This window comes from Genypterus blacodes, unplaced genomic scaffold, assembly GCF_046128005.1.
Source record: "Genypterus blacodes isolate CSIRO-AG114 ecotype Tasmania unplaced genomic scaffold, CSIRO-AGI_Gbla_v1 ptg000067l_1, whole genome shotgun sequence".
In the NCBI taxonomy this organism is placed as follows: Eukaryota; Metazoa; Chordata; class Actinopteri; order Ophidiiformes; family Ophidiidae; genus Genypterus; species Genypterus blacodes.
The window spans coordinates 8,930,883-8,951,518 of NW_027466879.1; the positions used below are offsets into that span (position 1 = coordinate 8,930,883).

A 20,636-nucleotide genomic window follows, 5' to 3' on the forward strand; every position below is an offset into this window, starting at 1 on the left:
TACAGAGAAATGGGGCCATACGCAAGAGGAAAACGAAAGCTCCAGCTTTGGTGGCACCACCCAAAGGGGGTCAATGGCCTGGAGTGAAGGAAAGGGTGTGTAGAGGAAAGCTGTGTTTATACGCCACGTGGCACTTCCAATTATTTAGTCCCCGAAAGTGCACCCAGAGGACCGTCCATGTCCAAAAACATCACATCAGCATCCTGGATGAGTGAGCCGTGTAAAATAGAGTGTCAGAAAAGAAAGCATACGCACACACACCCTTAATATGATGTTCATAACGAGACTGACCTTCAAAGAAAACACAACTGACACAAGGACTGAAGGCTATTTTAATTCCCTTTCTCCTTCCTGTGCAAAACAAGAGCAAAACGGGCAGCCATAAAAAAGTTTGCAGTTAGCACTTAGGCGACAGAGCATTTATAAATGAAGCAAAGCCTTTCACCACGGCTGAGTAAATACAGCCCATAGAAAGGTTCAGCCCATGCTGTGAGAGCCTCAGCTTGTAAACACACACACACACACACACACACACACACACACACACACACACACACACACACACACACACACACACAATGCATGAGATATAGAACCAAACACTTACTTTGCTGTCAGTGGCTGTGCAAACAGTACTTTGGCAAAGGCTTGTTTTCAGCTCTTCACAATCAATTTAGGCAACAATCCCTCTGATCAGCCTCCTGCAGGCCCCAGTGGGGAACACATTCATTCACCCCATCACCAATATGGTGTGTGTGCACACCACCAAACTCCTCTTTTCTGCTGATTTCAATTAAAGACAGCGTGAAGCTTTAACCCCACATTTGAATATCAATACTAGCTGCTATGAAGCAGAATTTAGCTAAATATACACATCATTAAAATCCTCTATCAAATACCCGTAATTTGTATGTTAAATTGTGTTTAAAAGATTAAAATCATTCCCGAATCGGTCTCCAATGCTCTGAATAAATAAACAACCTTGCCTTATGTTGGATCAACTATAAAGCACACTTTCATACTAAAAAAACTACTGTACTTCAAACTAAGTTGGATCCTCATTTATTGATGTAATCTAATTTATTTTTCAGTTCAAAGGGACGCCACAATTTAGTTTTGTAACATTTTGAGATTAAACACCAAAAGCTTCATATACCATCATAGAAACTACACAGAGGAGTGTTGCCGTTATTTCTGCTTACAACCCAAAGCGCACCGTGGTTTCGGTGTGTTTCACTACTTTTACAATGTTAATGTGTAGGAGAAGTGCAGGGATAAAAGTGCAAAAGCTGAGTACAATCAAGAGGGTAAAGATACAATGTCAGCGATGAACAGGGTGTTGAGCCAATCAGGACGCTGGAGGGAGGGCAGGCACCATTAGGCTCCGTCCTTGAGGTGGAGCAGAGCCAGTGAAGGCCCGGCTGCATTTAGCTCAGCTCGGCTCAGCTGCCAGTGTAATGGAGACGGCAGCAGAGTGTCGCTCTGCACGGCTTGTTACAATCTAGCTGCGTTGCAGGAAATGGCTCTAAAAAGGAGTACGGCGGCAGCGGTGACACAGTTATTACAGTGGACGAGTGTGTAACGGGAAAGAGAGCAGCAACTAAACACGACTATACTGTGTTTGACCTCCTGAAGGCAGAGGCAGTACAGTAATATAAAACAAAACAGTGAGACCATATGCGCGTGTGTGTCACAGCATGTGTTCGACCGTCACATTGTCACACTGCTGCTGACTGTTGACACTCAGCTTACGGTGCAAACAGAGCGCCACTGTGCTGACACATGGACACGTTTCCACCGCTGCTCGCTGGCGGCCCCGGCTGCTCCCGCCAGCTCAACACGGAGCACGCTGAATCCCTCAAAGACAGCCCAGGTGCGGTGCTTTGTTCTAGTGTTCTAGTTTGTCTGCTTCAAATGTGGAATATGTGTTTTACTGTTCCTTCTACTGGAACTCGTATTTGCTCAGCCATGATCCAATTACATTTTATAGTACATTCTTTGATATTATATTAAACACATCTGTCTCTACATAAGATAAAAAGAGTTTGGAGCTTTGTCTGCCTTTTGTTGTTCACAGTAGGGAGCAGAATGGCTTCTGTCTCCATCTATTGTCTAACCGCCCCAGGTTGTGTTCACTTCCCACTGCAGTAGTTTAGATTCTAAGCATGCGACTCTTGTGGCCATTTCTTCTTCTGCCTGTTCATTCTTATGATTTCCTTATATTTGCTTTCCTGATCCTCTGCTTGATAATACGAAGGAGCCAAAGTGTGATATTCTCTGCATATGCAAGCCTTTTACACAATGTGCACAGATCCATTAAGTTTCAGCTGAAAATCACAATCACCTGAAAATCATTACCTCTCGACTGATTCTTTGAGCTGAGCGGTTAGCAAGCAGCACATTCCCTCTACCCGTCCTGTCTTCACAGGGTAACACTTCCTCTGGTGTGCTGTAAATTAGCACTATCTAAATAAAACTGGTGTGGGTATTCTTGGCGTGTTGGTGTCGTCTGAAATGTGATTGTTAATTGGTGAGAACTCTCTCAGCCCTGATGCAGAAGAATTTTCTTTGTTGTGTTTTTTGGGTTGCAAATTTGAAACGCTTCATCTCTCCGTCTTTTCCTGAGGAGGGCTGGTGCTCAGATTGCTGTTATTAGTTGATGTGCTAGTAGAGACTCTGCTTTGCGACTCTCAGAATATTCCCTGTGGCTCTGATCCGTCATTCTGTCATGCTTCCCTTATAAGCACAGCAGTGACTTGAGTTTATATTGCCTGTTGCTGGCCCTCATACATATACAGGGTGATTGAGGGAGGGACATAAAACACTCAGGTGGTGATGAGGCGTCTCCATCTCTCAGTGGGGGGTTGGTAACTGTGATGGGAGGGGAGGACAGAACTCTTCTGCTTCCTGCCGCTGGTCTAAGGAGGGAGAGGGAAGACAACGACTGACAGCCTGGTTGGTTGAAGTGAAAACAATAGAGGAGGACCGCTTTGCTTTGCTTTACTTTAATATTCTCATCAATAGATTTCCGCCAGAGATGTGTGTCCTTGTCTTTTAATACAAACAATTCAGGCACCCGAGATGCACAGAATCAAGCCCTGACACGTCTTTATTGAAGTGTACTTCCTCTAACCTGAACATTCAGTCGCTCTGTTCATTCAATCATTATTTCACTGCGACAAACCATGGCTTGAACAGTGTGAGAGCTTAGAGTTTACACAGCTAAAGAAGCTCTCTTTGGTCAAGTGTCTGTTTTGGGCAATAGGAAGCAAAATGTCAAAATGCAATAGATGTGAGCAGAGGGGACGGCTAGCAACAGATGCAGAGCCGAGCGCAGACTTGGAGTATTGCCACACAGAAGCCACCGCATACGGGAGCGGCACAGTCATAAGTATTCACATGCAAATTCAAGTGCACTTCTTGAATTTATGCAAATACGAAAAAGCAAAACATACAACATTTAAGGGCAAACAGCAAACGGAGTGATTTCACTTCACTTCACCTTTGTTTGCCCACATTGCCTGCCCGTCTACAAACAAGCTTGCACAAATTCTCCCTGCTTTTATCTACCTTTGTTGAATGCACTTATTGTAAGTCGCTTTGGATAAAAGCGCCTGCTAAATGACCGTAATGTAATGTAATGTAATGCTTCAATCAATGTTTGCCGCCATGACACGACGGCCTCTGGTAAGAACATCCAGCCTTAAAGTTTGTTTGGTGGTCGTTGGTGCATACAAACAGTAACGCAGCACACTGACAAATTTACACCACGCTGTGCTTCCTGAAACGCTGCCAATGCTACAGGCTGCTTCCCCCAAAACACCTGCTTTTACAACATGCTTGCTTCAGTCTCCAAAATCCAGAGCAGAGCACGAACAAAGAGAAACCACACTGCAAAACCTGGACAAACACAAGATAGATGTGTCTTGCTGTGTACAAAGTTAAAAAACACACATTTGATAATATTAAAGAAATACTCTATGCTTATACTACAAATAAGCGGGGAAAACTACAAGGATACTACATGAGACTCGATGTTATAAACTGAGGAAAACCTCTTCAAAACAGTGAGTCATGTGTTTTGTATAACAATTATGATTAATTTAACAGTGGGAAACTCATATGAATGAATGTTTAATTGCCAGCTGTCATTCTGCCTCCATCTGATGAAGCGCAACAACTTGATGAAGAAAACAACAGCTCACAAGTAAACATGTGTCCAGAAGAAGCCCAGATGGAATGTGGAAGTTTTACAAGCTCCATTAAGAAACACAAGTTGGAGTGCATTATACTGCATTATTATACCTCCTCCAGGTCCTTTGTTCTCCCATTTACCTACATCTGCTAGCAACTAGTTAACCCCTACTGCACAAGGCTGTGGAATGTCCAATATCAGAGACTATTTTTAGACCTTTAAGATGATAAGATACGATAAAAAGCTGAGCTGCAGAGCAGAGAACACCTTTTGTGGATCAAACAACTGGTATAAATTGTTCAAAGGTAAGAGCACTGATACTGAGTCCGTAACACTATAAATAACGGCCAGTCAGATGCTAACAGCTGACCTTTTCCATTCCAAATTGCCACAAGTGAAGCCCCGTTTCACTACAGCTGGCAGTGTCAAGATGCAAAGATTATGACCGCTAATGAATATTGGCCAACTTGTAGCCAGTGGAGTTTAGATAGCACGTGCCCATTGATTTCTCTGTTGGGTGCAGACAGCTTTATCCTGGTGGCAGGTCGGCGGCTTATCTCGCCTGACTGCGAGGCAGCCGATGGGCTGGCGGTGACACGGGTGCTTTCCTGGCTGTGTCTCGGGATAATTTGAGCTTTGGCAGGTGTGAGCGGGACACCTAACAGAGGGGAAACACGAGAGGCAACAAAAGACCAGGGAGGGTTATTGTGTTTACGAAGCGGACTAAGATGTCCCGCTGTGAGGGGGGGTGAGCGATGTATTTGTGTGGGTGTGTGTGTGTCTGCACGTGGGGCCGTCGTGAGGGCGGCACAATTAACACCAAGCCCAAAGGGAGCAGGTGGCTGTGACAGACAAGGAGAGAGAGAAAGTGACAGGAAGCGGCGAGGGCGGTGGCAGATGGCTGCAGTAATGTGTGGATACTCAGCAGCACTGAGGAAGAGAGCGGAAACTCAACTACTGAACTTCTAGAGATTCAAATGAGAACTGCATGAAGTTATGACTGGATTAGCATTACTTGAGCTAAAGTCCATTATGGGGACAAGACGTACATCCTTAAAAAACAAAAAGTGCGAGGGAAAAAGGTGGTCTGTGATATTCATGGATTGAAGGGAGCTTGGCGTGTTTAATGCCGTGCTCAGAGCAGCCACATGTACGGGGCCCAGCTGCCTCTGTGATTCAGCCCATTCATCTTCCACTCAAACCAGAAGAAAGGAGCCGTAGCCGTGGGTGTGGATAAACCCTTATCAACGGTGTCAAACATAAACACACACAATGAGCTGCAGGTCATCATTATTTCTGACTTAATGTCCTCCAATCAGAGGGGGTGACACAGCTGGGGGGAGGGGGGCTGATTGGACGCCGCTATGATAATCCATTAGCCACCTGCTAGACTGGGGAGAGTTCACATTTGATTAAATTTCACTATCTTCCCAAAGAAGCGGGCTAATGAAAACAATGCCCCCCCCACCCCCCTCACCCTTTTCACCACCATTTTTTTTGTCTGCTTCATTGTTGCTCCATTCTCCAACCACGTCTGATTGAACAGTGTGTGTTGATCAGTGTCGTACCGTTATGCAGGATGATGAGCTGGGCACTGGACTGGATGTTGCCAGCGTCGTTTTCCGCCAGGCACTGGTAGAAACCCTCATCTGACTTAACCAGACCAAGAACCTGCAGGTTGTGCTCCTTCTGCGGACAAGAACCAGGGTGGGAGAAATATTAGGATATATTGGGATATGTGAAGTCTGTTAAGAGTAAAAACTGTAAACAGAATGCAGGAAACGTAACAATAGCTTACAATGATTTTGAAGTAGTCACTGGGGATGACGGCGTCTCCATTCTTGACCCATTTGACGGTGGGAGCAGGCGAGCCGGTGACCTCGCACTCAAAGACGATGTCCATGGACTCGTGGGCATAAATGTTGGCTGGCCGCTTGACAAACTGAGGAGGAACTGTGGAGTGGAGACAGGAGACAGACGGCAGGGGAATTAACAAACAGACACACTGCAGCCCGTATTGAAGTATGCAGTAACGTAAGTAAGTCGATATTAAACAGAATGCTGAGAGCTGCTTCAGGGAGCGAACAAGGCCCGAGCCACAGCACCACTTTCAAAATACCAATTAAAGGTGTAAGGAGCATTGCAAACAAACAGCATTGCGTAAAAACAACCGATCACATAATTGTACGTGCCTTTTAACACCACCGCGACATTTCTAGCACATAGCAACACTTCAGGAGGAAAAGTTCAACCACCTCTCTTCTCTGAATTCAAGAATGGATCAAATATAGACGGCACCGAAGCGGTGTGTTGGCACGTTGCACCATCTCTGATGCAGATCTCCCTGGTCCTGATAATGAGGGCCAGGCAGGAGTTATTTGATCTGCTGAGGCGATACAGCGCATCATCAATCTGTCCTGGAACAAGGTCAGAGGAAGCAGTCCACTCTGTAATAGGAGTGTACGTGTATGCCAGTGTGTGTGTGTGTGTGTGTGTGTGTGTGTGTGTGTGTGTGTGTGTGTGTGTGTTTGTGTGTGCTTTTCCTGCTTCTGTGCATTCTCTGATGAGCAGCGCCCTGGCTGACCAGAGTTTAAATGACTGTATTGTTAGTGTGTTGGGGTGTGTGGAGCGTTACCGTGGGCCTCCTGGGCTCGGTGATAGATTGTTATTAGTATCTATTTTCTGGCTATTCACATGGGCTGATTGGATATTAGTAACAGTGGGTGGATACGGTCCTTTTATTCTGCAGAGCAGGAGAGTATGAGGTCAAGTCCCACTCGTCTGTGTGATGTATGGCTGTGGCTAATTTACTCCAAAATGAAATTGCGTGTTAATTTATTAGTCTTCATCCTGTGGGATTCACACCCTGCAACCCATAGCAACAGAAGTTGTCCTACAACCTTAATTATTTTGTTGACATTATAGTTTGTAGTTCATAGTTTATTAATTTATACAGCAATGGGTTTTTAGAAAAGCCTCTTTGTGGCCATACACAAATTCTGAATGGAGAGCTTTAGAGAAGAAAGGACAGGAGAAAGAAAGATATGTGAGTTAAGTTCAAAGGAACAAAAAAAAGGTAAGTGAAAGTGTTCAGTGGCTGATCGTGTAGTGTGTGTGTGTGTGGGAAGCAGTAGTCGAGTGGGTAGAGCTCCCGCTTAAGAACCGGAGGGTTGCCGGTTTGAGTCCCTGCCGAGGTGCCCCTGAGCAAGGCACCGAACCCTCAATTGCTCCCCCCGAAGGGTGGTAATGTAATGTAAGTCGCTTTGGATAAAAGCGTCTGCCAAATGATCGTAATGTAATGTAATGTAATGTGTGTGTGTGTGTGTGTGTGTGTGTGTTTGATTCAGATCACTGGGGGGAGGGTGATTAAGAATTTGGTAGGATAGCCTTATTGCAAAGATTTCTGCGCTCAACAAACCCAAATGTACAGCAGCTTACAAGAGGCCGTGTTCTTTGTGGTTGCGCATTGTCTGGCGTGACGACGGGCGGTGTGTGTTTGTGGTTTGGTATATTTGCGCCCTGCCAGTCAGCACCTCCCAGACAATAATAGTTCTCTCCTGCATGGAGAAACCGGTCTGGTCTGTTCATTCCATCTGTTGAGCTGTTCATTTCACATCCCTATAGACCAACGTTTGACTGATACAAAAATCGTACATGCCCCTGGGCTGTCAAAAGGCATTCTGGGAAATTAATGATTGAATTAATCACGAGAAATCCATTCAAAACAAACTGAAATTCACATACGAAGGGTAAGGTTATACACATTTAAGAACCCGTCTCTTTCGTATTAAAACATTTTCAGATGTCCAACTCAGCAGCAGACAAGGAGTGCGTCCACAATAGCAGGGTGTTATTTGTTACAGCCATGTCTGACAAGTGGAAATGTCCTCTGTGAGAAAGAGCTATGGGCGTCTAGACTTTTCTGTCAGCTACCATGCCGAATATTGACAACTGAGACAACGACGGAAATGAGGATGGTGATGCTTGTAGACTGGATCACTCTTGATTGTCGAGACAGCTATTACTTCGCTCCATGTGTGTATGTGTCAGTGTGAGTCTGAGTGTGTGTGTGTGTGGGTATACCAGTGTTCCCTGGCGAAACACTGCGGGGGGTTGTGTGAGATGTGAATAATGTGTTTCACAGTGTGGCATCCCCCTGGATATTTCCCTCTAAGTAGCTGTGCAACCGAGTCAGGTGGAATCCAATGCCTCCTTTGGTGTGTTGAGGGAGGTTGTAAAGCTGTGTGTTTGTGTGCATGTGTGTTTGTGCCTGTGTTGAGCAATGTATGTAAACATTAATACATTGAATGTGTCTTTGTTTGGGGTCCGGTTTCCTCTATTTATTATTGATTCATTATACTATATATTTGGTTTGATTCCCTGTGTGCAGGCCTTTGTGTACGTTGATTCAGTTTGTGTAATGCTAGCATGTACGTGTGTGTGTGTGTGTGTCTGCTTATGTATGCATACACATGTTTCTAGTGTACATATCCATGCTGTTTCAATCTACAGTATATTCATTTAATATATGTATGAGTTCTTTCTTTTGCTCTCCATTGTGTGCATATGTGTGTGTGTGTGTGTGTGTGTGTGTGTGTGTCTCTCTATCTAAGTCCCAATCTCTCCATCTTGAGCACTTTGATGAAAATGTGCTCTTGTAAATAAAATAACCTAAAACTAAAAGTGTAAGAACTGCAAACTGACATTCTAAAAGCGTATTAACATCTTTGAAAAGCACTTGAAGGAAAGTACACAACTGTTCAGACTGGTTGGTGGATTAAACCCAGCTGGGTAGAGAAAGGCAGCATTTGGATTGGTGTATGTTACACTTCCATCCTGGTCATGTAGAGTAAATGCAGGTATAATGACTAAGGGATTGCTGGGTTAGCTGTAACTCAATTCCTGAGGTTGGCGTTGGCAGGTCAAAAGGAAACCGGACTGCATAGAAGTGGCTTGGAACACACCAAACTTCTCTCAACAATGGCTTTGAGAGATCCAAGATACCAAACGAGTCCACAGTGGTGATTTCACAGTTTTTCAGCCTCGACATGGCAGTTTGTTCAGCTCAGACATAGCCCAGAGTAAACAGAAACCAAACTGTCTGTCTGACAACAGTCTGAAAACCAGCAGGAATGCCTCCAAATAGTCTGCCTTACACCAGGGTGTATACACGCCGCTCTCATGAATGAGCAGCACAACAGAGAAAATGCTGGCAAGCGAGAGGAAGCGAGACAATCGGGAGAAATCTAACGGAGAGGGAACAGACGAGAAGACTCCGATGCCAATTTTTTCTCGGGGCTGCTGTTACCTCAAGCCCGTAGCTTAGTTAAAGAAGAATTAAAGCGGCCTTGTGTTGACTCCGGTAAACTCCTAAAAGAGGGCTACGTTTGGGGTCATGTGTGTATCCTACTGTAGCGTTTTCTTTACATTTCGTTGATTGTACCCGTGACAAGCAATGACAATAAAGTTGAATCTAATCTAATCTACTGAGAGTTTATCAAAACACATATCCACTTAAAAAAATGCTAAAGCTGAAATGCTGTGAGCTTGTGAGCGAACATCTTTTCTTTACACTCATCTGACAATACAGCAGCCACCGCCAAGACCAACTGTAAACAAGTGCTTGAATATGAACGACATTCGATTACTTTGGCAGGACAATCAAGGTTTACCCTGAGGCTGAGTGGAGCTCAGACGCTGCTAACCTGCTCTTTCCAAGATAGCAGCTTACCCTTAATCCAAACCAAAACAAACAAGCTTCAGTATTACAGCCAGAAAGCTACTAACGGCGCTGTTCGCTGAGCAGAGAATGCCATGCTGCTAAGAGGGGAGAATTTCAACAATTTCTTCTGATGCTTTCAAAAAACACTAAAGCAAATTCAAGCAAAGGCCTGTAATTGTCCATGAAAGGCTTGAATGGATCAAGACTGGTCACAAAGCAGCATTTAAGGAGTTCAAAGTGGCTTCGCAAACAGATAGTGCTCTTGAGAACTCTTACAGAAGAAATGTTTAGGAAAGGGAATGGGAATAAAATCAAAACCGACTAACATAGCTTCCTTGTCACAGTCGACAATTAGGACACATACCGAGCAAAAGCTGAATGGCTTATTTGAATGCACTTGGCAACATCTTGAAAACAGTCTTATAAACACAGTACACCTAAAGAAATCACAGAATGTGCCTTTAAGAGTTGGATAAGAGTTTGTGTGTGCGCTGCCTGAGCCCACAGCCTCAAAGGGTCCAGTTGTTTTGGGTGGTGCGACTGCTGTGGACAGAGCTGCCCGAATGAATCGTTCTCTAGGACGGCGGTCCCCAACCGTTTTCGGGCCACGGACCGGTTTAGAGTAAGACAATAATTTCACGCTGAATTAGTGGGAGCCCTGAGCTTGTGAGACAACAACACCCGGAGTGTCCAGTCTACTCCGTCAGTTTGTTTTGGTCCCTGTCACTGCAGAAAACTGTGCTTTACAAAGATAGGATGTTGGAAATGGAAGCAGGGTTTCAGTGTTTTTTTGGCAATCTCAGAATATTCTGCCTTGATTTTAATCCAGAACACCGGCAGAGTTGTTGTCTGAAACTAACTTTTAATGCCACCTTCATTTGCAATCTCCAGCAGTTGATCTGTGTCTGGCAGGCTGGAATCACTCTTTTAAAAGCAAAGACAGGTGATCGTGAATCAGCGCAGAGAAAGATGGCTCTTTAAACACGTTTGTTTTCCACTCATTTTTGCTAGCTTGTGGGATGAATTTTTGATGTAAAGTATCACATAATAAGAGCGTTTTGACCTGTGTCAAAAGACACAGACGCACAGATGGATGATTCCGGTCATTTTCAAAATAAATTGACTGAATAAAAAAAATTTGATTGATTGTCAGTCTTTCTGTGCGGTCCGGTACCGGCAAAAGAAACACGCAGCTAATTTGACCGCTCATTTACCTGAGCTATTGATTCATTTACTAACAACTGCTGTGAGAAGAGCATTTCTGCACTGCTCGTGCGTCATTCGAGCAACCACTGGAAGCATGTTTCACATGAATGTAAATTAACTGTCGTCATGGCAACCCGCGTGTTGCAAGCAAGGCTGATTTTTTCCCCCACACCAAGACTGTCAACGTTTCCTCTCATGTTTTAATGAAGTCACGCTTAAGGATAATAGGTTTTCTAAAGGTGATAGGTGTTGGTGGGTCCCCACATTAATGCTTCAGGAGAAACATGTTCATTTGTCTTCAACACAGTGAGAGTTAACATTTATATACTTGGTATGTTATGAAACCAAGAAACCAAGCAAATGGAGTATTACTTTAAAGCCCATGTGAAATAGAAAAAATATCTAACATGTAACCAAAGAAACAGTGGCCAGAATCAACATGACGACAATAGGAGATTGATTACAGCTCTGTGTCGACACATGGCCGTGATTCAGAACCTCCTGCAAAGAAATACAATCTGTGCTTCCTGCACTACAAGGAATAACTGGTGTAGCCTTGCATCCCACAGTCTATAGAGGACGTGCATGAATAGGGGGAAACATTCTGTGCTTACAGGAAAATGGAAGTGACAATAACATATTTTCCATTAACCTCAAAGACTATTTGCCAGTCATTTTTTAAAATGAAATTATATGTAAGGATGACGTTTGAGGCAACATCTTCCTGATAATCTCGCTGATAAAAGCATTGTCACGTTCTCTCCATCTCCTTTCAGGATATTCAAAGGTTTCAGGCTGTGCTGGACATCTCGCCTTCATATGCCTGATCCTCCAGGACCAAACATTGGGGACACAGCTTTACGTGTGCACTGGTGCATGATTTCTCACTGTGACAAGCTGAGAGGCTGGAAATTCAACTTTTTACAGTTGATTGGACTGAGAAATGTCAGTCAGACATTGGAAGCTGCTGTCCATTTACGCTCTAGGTAAGGCGGAGAGAGTTGGACTGGGCACCTCATAGCAGGTACGTTGAAGTGAGGACGCATGCTCGGTTAAAAACAGAGTGTTTGAACCTGATGTAACTAGACAGAGACTGATGAAGAACCTGTGTGCCTCCTGGGCCGTGCAAACGCGGCTTTATGATATATGGCAGATTGTTGATTTCACGCACATGAAAAGGTGTGCGTCACAGAAACACACACACAGACACACACACACACCTCTCATCACCCACTACACACTAACAGAGGAAACACACCCTATGAAAACAGAGATGGAAAGGGCGTATGGGTTTTTTTCCTCCCTTAACAGATAAATGTGCTTTTAATAGCGAATGGAAAGTTCCGTTTTTAATCCTGTCAGGATATAACTGCTGTGCTACACTGGAAGGAGGGCAGGAAGATAGCGTGCCAACGTATACACAAACTGAAATATCCCTTAGATCTTATCAGACGTGCGTAATTTACAACAAACTATTCCTGTCACTAGCTGAGAAAAAAAATATTGTGCAGATTCTAGGAGAAAAACTGTCGCCCAGTATATATAGATATGATATACAGTTACAGTTACTTGTGTTTTTTTCTGGAGCCACAACCTGAAAAGACGAATTATGTCTAAGATTGTTTCCATCTTTTCCATTCCAAAAGAGGAAAAAGAACAGTTAAGCTGGCGGCATGAAAGCATGAACCTGTGATGGATGACGGCCACTGACTCAAGAGCCCAATAAAACTGAAAACATACATGTTTGTAGAGAGACTGTGCCTCATTCTCACACCCACACACACACACGCACACACGGGTCAAGGTTTAGGGTGTTGCCCCCAGTCATGCAAGGCTGTAATCAAAAGATGCTGCATCCTCTTGCCTCATTTATCCTCTTGCCAGCTCTAATAGAGGGTGAGATGTCACAGCGGAGCCACACCGAACAGCACAAACAGAAAAATATTCAGTAACCACAGAAACACATACACAAGTGTCAAGTGTGCCCCCACTCCAAAGCCCCTTCATGTATTCATGTCCCTCACAGATGTTCAGAGGATCATTAAAGCCAGCGGAAACTCCATTTGATCCTCTGTTTGTAACTACCAGCATGGAGTTTGGCTGTTAGCATTACTGCAGTGTTTGGTTGTATCCAATCTTATCCATATTTGCAGCACATTTATGTATGTATTAGATATGCATGGTTGTGTGTGTTAAGTTTGGAGGAATCAATTGACCTTTTAAGTGTCAGGTCTGTTGTCAAAGGTTCAAATCAATGCCACAATCTACTCTCTTGACAGATCCGAATGAAGCAAATGCAATTCAGCCCGCGTATGTACGGCATAGGACCTTCATTGAAATGTTTTATTGTATTTAAATGAACAATGTCCTTCCTCAATATTCCATGAGCGCTAATCAATCATGTACGGTTTGGTCACGTAGAAGGCGATGGGCGCCAATGGGTCGGCAGCATGAAGGATGGGGAGAAATCAGTGGACAGAAAACAGATTTGAAAATAATGAAGTCAGGCGTCCTCTGTTGACCCCTCCCGTCTTTTCCTTCCCCAGTCTCCTTTAATTACGCCCAGCAAAAGGGGGCAAATGATGAAAGGGTGTCAGAGGGGCGATGAAGGGATGAAGGGATTTAGGGAGAAAGGATAGCATCACAGTGTGGTGTGTGGCTGCATGGGAAATACAATGAACCCCGGGAATGAGCCTTAGGGTGTCTCCCCATTCCAAAGGCATTTCACATTTTCACATTTGTTGGCTCAGCTCACCCCTACGTTTAAGATGTTTGAAGTCAATGTATGGATTTTGTATTTAATGACTGACTGACTGACTGAGGGATAGATTGATGGTCCATCGCCCTGGTCATTATGTTTGGTCTAGCTAAGATTTATTTTGCTTTTTGTGCAGTAAAAAAAGCCTGTGCTACAATATATCTTTAGTATAACTCAGTGATGCTTATGCAGGGTGGTTTATCTATGCGCTGCCTGCTGGGTTGCTGAATGCATAGCGTGCCTGTGCATCCGTCTAACCGCTCACTTTTTATGTCATGAAACACATTTTTAAGCAGCGCTGGCAGTTACATGGGATTTACTGAGCGAGTTGCATATTTGGCTGCAGCAGCCTTAGAAATCCACAGTACTTTGACTGCTAAGTGCAAGGCAGTACACTTGGAAATGTACAGTTTCAGTTCAATTGCCTTATTGGTATTCCTACAGCACTGCGAGAATACACAGCTCAGCTTAACGCCGGCATTCATCTTCTGCATATATAGACTGTTTTTAAACACTTAAATCACATCAGATCACATCGTCAGATCAGATTGTTCATCAGAAATATTCAAGTTAAAAATCTTAACTGATATACATTGTATAATTTGCTGAGAACAAAACGTCACAACAGTCAATGTAAACCAAAATCATCAACCCATTGAGGGCTGGATTCCAAATCACACCCGATTTCAAAGTAAGGAATTAAAATCACAGGCTGGTCCAACTTGCTTGATTTTCATCATGGAAACTTATCATGGCCACTAATGTGACTCAGTGTGTAAGGCCCCAGTGTGCCTGTATGCACTCCCAACAACATGGGCATGCACCCCTGAAGTTAGTAACTGAAGTAACTGGCTTGTACTGTGATGATTAAGTGTTCCCTTAATTTTCCCCTCTCTCTCTCTCCCAAGAGGCAGACAGAGTGGGTTTGTGAGGAGTTCAGTCATACCTTGCACCGTGAGTAGGGCCTGTGCTTCGATAGAGGCGTTGGAATTATCGGCCATGCAGGTGTAGACGCCGGTATCCTCCTCTGTAAGGTTGCTGATCTGGAGACTGCCCCCTCCGACCAACTCTAAATTACCCTCGCTGTAGAGAAGGGAAGAACAAAAGAGGAAGAACAAATTTGTTAGAGTGTCAGTATCCAGGAGACATGGGTTTGCTCTTAACGAATTTCTGTAAGCATCACTGAAGTGATAAATATGTCGAGTCCACTACTTCTAAGGGTAGAAAAAACATCTAAGCCATCTGTGCCAAATCCAAAAATATAACCTCACATCCATTAGTGTAGCCTTTCATTTCAGACACACACCCTACCCCCATCTTAAACAGACCCAACTTTCTTTCTTCCAATAGACCCACAGGGAAACGGTCAGTGGCTCTGGATTAATTCAACAGCTACTGGCACATGACAGTGCAGAGAGGCTGAGAGGAAGGAGAACACAAATCCACAGCTTACACCGAGATCTGTTCTGTGCATTTAGTGAACAGAGAGATAGAGAAAGAGAGAGAGAGAGAGATAGAAATAGAGAGAGAGAGTGAGAGAGAGAGAACGCAAGGCAAAGTGACGTAGATGAAAACCCAAAGAGAGCCACAGTGTGTGAGATACAGCTGACGGGGCTTAGATGAGTCCATAATGGTTTGGCACCAAAGGGTACGGATACATGCAGCGTGAGCAAAGAGTGCAGAGAGAAAACAACTCTGAGCTGCTGATTGATGCAAACAAACTCCCCACTCGCTGGAGATTCTCTTATCTCTCTCCATGACTGCTCCTTGGTTTTGGCAGCACCTGCCCCAGAGACCATCTGCCTGTCTGTCTGTGCTGGATTGGAGCATTGGAGGGGCACCCGACCTGCTGTCACCTAAATGACGTCACTGCTACTACTGCAGAGCTCAAATATTCTCCAGGCCTCACTTAGACTGGGTGTGACGGAGAGGCAGGTAATGCTGCAACAGTTGTCATGTGAAAATGTCATGTAGTAGATTATACTTATTATTTTGGCAAAAAAATAAGCCGGATTAATGGAATTCCACCATTTGTTGAATATACATAACACGGAGCATAATCAAGGTATTAGGCAGAGTCTGACAGGTGTGGAAATGCATGAGGAGGCGGTTAACATAATCCGATCAATCCATCGATTTATGTCTGTTCCTTTGTAAGCATACCTCAATTCACGAGGGGTTCGATCTATTCCAAGGTGTCAATGTGTTGTTCACCCTAAATGGCCTGGCCTGTATACAATCCCTGGTCAATGTGTTACAGCAAAACTGTAAGGTACAAGGTGGGGAAAGACAAACTAAAAGGAGGCAACTGTTTTCTTCTAGCCTGAGCCTAGAAATCACAACACACAGAGTTACAAACCAAAAAGCTGAAATCTCGCTATACTTTGATTAAGTCTTTGAGCCCTTTAAAATAAATGTATCTGGCTCCGTCAGCAGATCAAATCGCAGCTGAAAGCAAAATCTATTGACCGGGCAGTCTCAGCATTTTGCTCTCACATGGGCGACAGACTCCTGGCACTGGATGTATGAAAGGACACGTATGCACTGAAGAGAAACGGTCGCACTCTCTGACCCTGCATAGAGGAAGTCAATCCTCATGCTAATATCCACGCAAAAGCCTTCTATGATACAGACCATGAGGGAGGAGAGACTTGGGCTCCATTGGGAGGAACACAATTCAAATCGTGTTGAAACTGTGACTCCTTGGTACGAGGATGCTAATAAGTGAGGATTCAATTAAAATGACATTATACGTGATGTGACATGTGATGTAGGAGCTAGGTCTGTATTTTGGTTGCACACCTGTCACAAATGGTAGTAGTGTGGGCGTGCCTGTGGGGAGGTGTGTTTGTGTGCATATGTTACAAGGAAGTAGCAGGAGTATTAAACATCACCTCCACTTGCTTATCAGGTTTTTTTAGTTTGGAACAGAGTGTGTAGGGTGTTATTATTTTCGGTTTACCGACAACCTTTTTGTCCAACCTCTTTGTCAACATCCATACGAAGAATCTGGTAGTGTTATTGTTTATTTGTGTCGGTTTAAGAATAAACAACATCAACACAGCTACAGGCTCGTGCTTAAATTGGACACATTGCCCGACGTTAGGCCTGTTAGCAGCTAAACAGCTAATACCTTTTGTTTTTGATAGTCGCAATCTATCTAGAAAAGGTATCAACGTATGTAGGGACATTCAAGACACGTAAAGTGTGTGTGGTATGCTGTCACAGAGCAATCTTCTGTGATGGGTGTGGACTGGGTTATGTATTATGTTTTAACAAAACAAACAAACAAAAACACCCTTTAATATTTATGAATAGAGTGATAGCAAAAAGTACATTCTCTGGTTTAGCCTCTTATTCTGTACATTTCTCTCTACATTTTTTCTTTTCTCTCCAACCGTCGCCCCTTCACCTCCTCACCACAGCTCTCTCTGCCAGGCTGTTGGCACCACTGTGCACGATGAATGATAACCATGATGCAGTTATAGGTGTTGTGGTTTGATATGAATACAAATTGAACTTCCTGCTTTTAACCACAGCGAAATAATAAGAGCCATTTCATGAATTTGGATCATATTCAAAGTGCTAAGAATGCACACAGCCCCAAAGCACAGACACCAGACTGAAACAATTTGTCCTCCTTTCACAACGCCAAAAAGGTTACAAACATAGGAACACAAATGAAACATGTATCGCATGACTCATAACTGTGGAATAAATTAATAAATCAACAAACAGGGAAAAAAGAAACCAGCTTCACCAGGCTGAGGCCTTTCAAGTGGCTCAGCCATGAAAACGGTTTTGTTTTCTTTTAGCTTGTAATGGAAAGCTGCAGGCCTCTCGAGGCAGAAACAACTCTTGCATACATTACTCTCTTTTCAGTCCTGCCAGGACCCACAAGAATAAACCAATTGTTTGATTAGCACAAATTACAATCGGGCCAAAAACCCATATCTCATAAAACACATATTTGGATGGCTCTGCGTGGGAGGACAGGAATTCCTTTAGCATACAAGCTTCAATAAGATTTTATGAACACACAAAGCCTTTGTGACAAAGGGCTTCAAAGAATCTTTCCCCACTTTTAAATCAAATTCATTTAGTGATGTTTTTATTCAAAGCAAAATGTATATTATTATTATTATTATTAATTGTTATCTATTTATCCATCTATATATACTGTATGTATAAACAACTTACTCTTGCTCACTTCTACAGATGCTCCGCACCCTGCAGGAGGAGAAAAAGGCTGAGTAGAAGGAACACCTATCCCACATAGTCAACGCGTACAACTGTACAAGACACGAGGCAACAGCTTATTCCCCATTTTTTCTCCTCTATGGCAGAGCGCCCATTGATTTGCTCTCTGATCCAACGCCTGACCAAGAGCTACAGTCCAAACAAGAACGCAGAGGCATACAAGATCGCCTCAAAGAACAGTGGGCAAGTGCTCTTGAAAAGAAGAGAAATATGATTGGCATGTCAAAGGAAGGGTGCTGCAGCTGGGAGATCGGGTGCTGGTCAAAGAGAGGGGTGGCCCAGGCAAACTTTCAGCCGCTGGGACAAGTATTTGAAATTGTCCCGGCACATGAACCCAGTTACAGTCCTAGTTACGCCATCGACTGAGGACCAGGAGCCAGAGAGATTAGGGAGGACGCAGAGTTAGAGAGACAAGCCGACAATATCGAGCATGGTGCTGAGCCATGAGAAGAGGAAGAGGCACCTGTAAAAAGGTCAACCCATGGAACTGGTTCTGTTGTTCCATGGGAGTAAATTCTACAGACGACGCATCTACTACTGATCCGGTACATGAACACAAAATTTCACCAAAACTTCCTCGTTCAGACAAAGATTTCCCTGAAAATGCTGACATGACAAGTCCTGTAAATGGAGACAGACTCAGATAGAGTAAACTTAGATGGTGGATAAGGAAAACACACATTTCATTACAAATATGCAACCACAGAAAAGCAAATATAGCTTAAACCCACGAGCAAAGCAGCAGACACAATAAAGGCTGGACCAGCCTAGAGGACCGGCATTCTGGTTGTGTGTGTGTGTGTGTGTGTGTTTCTGATGTGCTGCAGACTGAGAGACACCCTAAAAAGAGTTACCATGCTCCAGTGGCAGAGAACACTGTTGCCTGTCAGCTCCAGATGGCAGTGAGGACACTCCAGCACTTTAACTCACTCAGCTCTTTGGCTCTATGGTTCTCACTGCACTGAAGACATTTGAGACTCTACACAAGAAATATAAGACAAAGATCTGAAATAAAGCCAAGACAAATACTTAACAGTAAACGGAAGAAGACAAGGAGATTGCTTGTGATACACTTACAACAACTCCATACTAACATTCTTATACATTTATAATAGGAAACTGATTCGCCATCCCTTTCATCTGTAATTGTAAAGTAAGGTATTGTTTTATTCTGCTCAAACAGCAGCACCCATGTTATCCACTGACATTTTAAATGTTTCAATAACAAAATCTATAAATTACTGCTTGAGGATGAGCACTAGTTCCGCAAGAGGTGGACATTAAACTGACAGCTTTCTTTCGGAGGACATGGAGATTTTAATTTGCATTATGTTTTTACTGCATGCAGAAAGCAGAGTGGCCTGATAACTTAAAATTAGAAACTTGAAAAACTAATTAAATCTGTTGGTGGGCTGGGAGCAAAAACTACTGCAATTTTAAAGAATGGGGAGACCAAAGTAAGGGTGAAGGTCTGAGTTTTGTAATTTTGTCAGAAAATTGACTTCAGTCAAAAGTGCAACAATTACGTGTGATCACAGTACATCTGAAAGATAGTTATTTCAGTGGAAATGCTGAAATTCAAAGGCAATTGCTCAGTTTTGATGTTACCCTGTGTGAGGATGCAAAACTGACAGAGCTATCAAATAATCAGACAATCAAACATGAAATTGTAGTAGTTTGAATTCCAATCTTAACTGCTCGTCCGGAATCGCTACGGCAAAGTTTTCCATCATGCAACAACAACATTGGTAATTCCCTCCAGCTGAATGGAGCAAAATGAAGGTCAATCCCCATAACAGACAGACAGGAGTATAGTGTAGTTAGGTGGAAAACAAGATGGCAGATGGCAGTACTTTCTACCACTGCCAAGATGGCAGTGGTAGAAAGTAAAACAGCATTTTAAAAACCCATTGCTTCAAAAATATGCTGCGTTTTTGGCCGAATCAGGTTACTGGATATGATAGAGGAGAAGAACATTATACTGCACCTTCCTGTTGGTACAGGCTGGGCTAAATGTGTAAAAGGGGAGCCATCAACTGTTTACTGGGGTGCACTGCAAAATTAAAGGTGAAGTAACCCTTGTGATGTCATATTGGTCCCTTCCCCAACTTTGCACACTATTCTCTATTTACACATTCTCGATTGCATTCAGAAGCTGAATATTGTTCCCCATAGACAACACACACTGTTTACTTATTTATGGCCCTCAGACTCCCCTACTAGCTCTCATCAATAAAGACATCCACTGAATGTAAGGACTGTGTCTATGCCTCTGTATCTATGCCTCTGTGTGTGTCGGTGCGTGTGCGCTTGCTTGGAAGACGTATAGTGCACATTTGTGAGCAGGTTACATTGCCATGAAAGTATATTCCAATTACAAACCCATTTCTCCCTGCCTGCTCTCTTCATACACTCTTCATAAATGCAATAGACAAGACCATATTTACATATGGCAGAGGAGACGAGGAGGAGGAGGAGGGGAGATGGACGACTTC

General features: G+C 43.6%; 1 protein-coding gene across 3 annotated transcripts in view; it reads right to left on the minus strand.

Annotated features, from left to right (window-relative positions):
• The window catches only part of neo1a (neogenin 1a), a 130,647-nt gene that overhangs the window by 30,828 nt on the left and 79,183 nt on the right, over positions 1–20,636 (minus strand). For all 3 annotated transcript variants that reach the window (XM_076156334.1, XM_076156335.1, XM_076156333.1), the window contains exons 5-7: positions 14,828–14,964; positions 5,994–6,148; positions 5,764–5,884 (exon numbers count right to left, since the gene is read on the minus strand). In XM_076156334.1, coding sequence (XP_076012449.1) covers positions 5,764–5,884; positions 5,994–6,148; positions 14,828–14,964 — 413 coding nt within the window. The remainder of the gene's footprint in view (positions 1–5,763; positions 5,885–5,993; positions 6,149–14,827; positions 14,965–20,636) is intronic.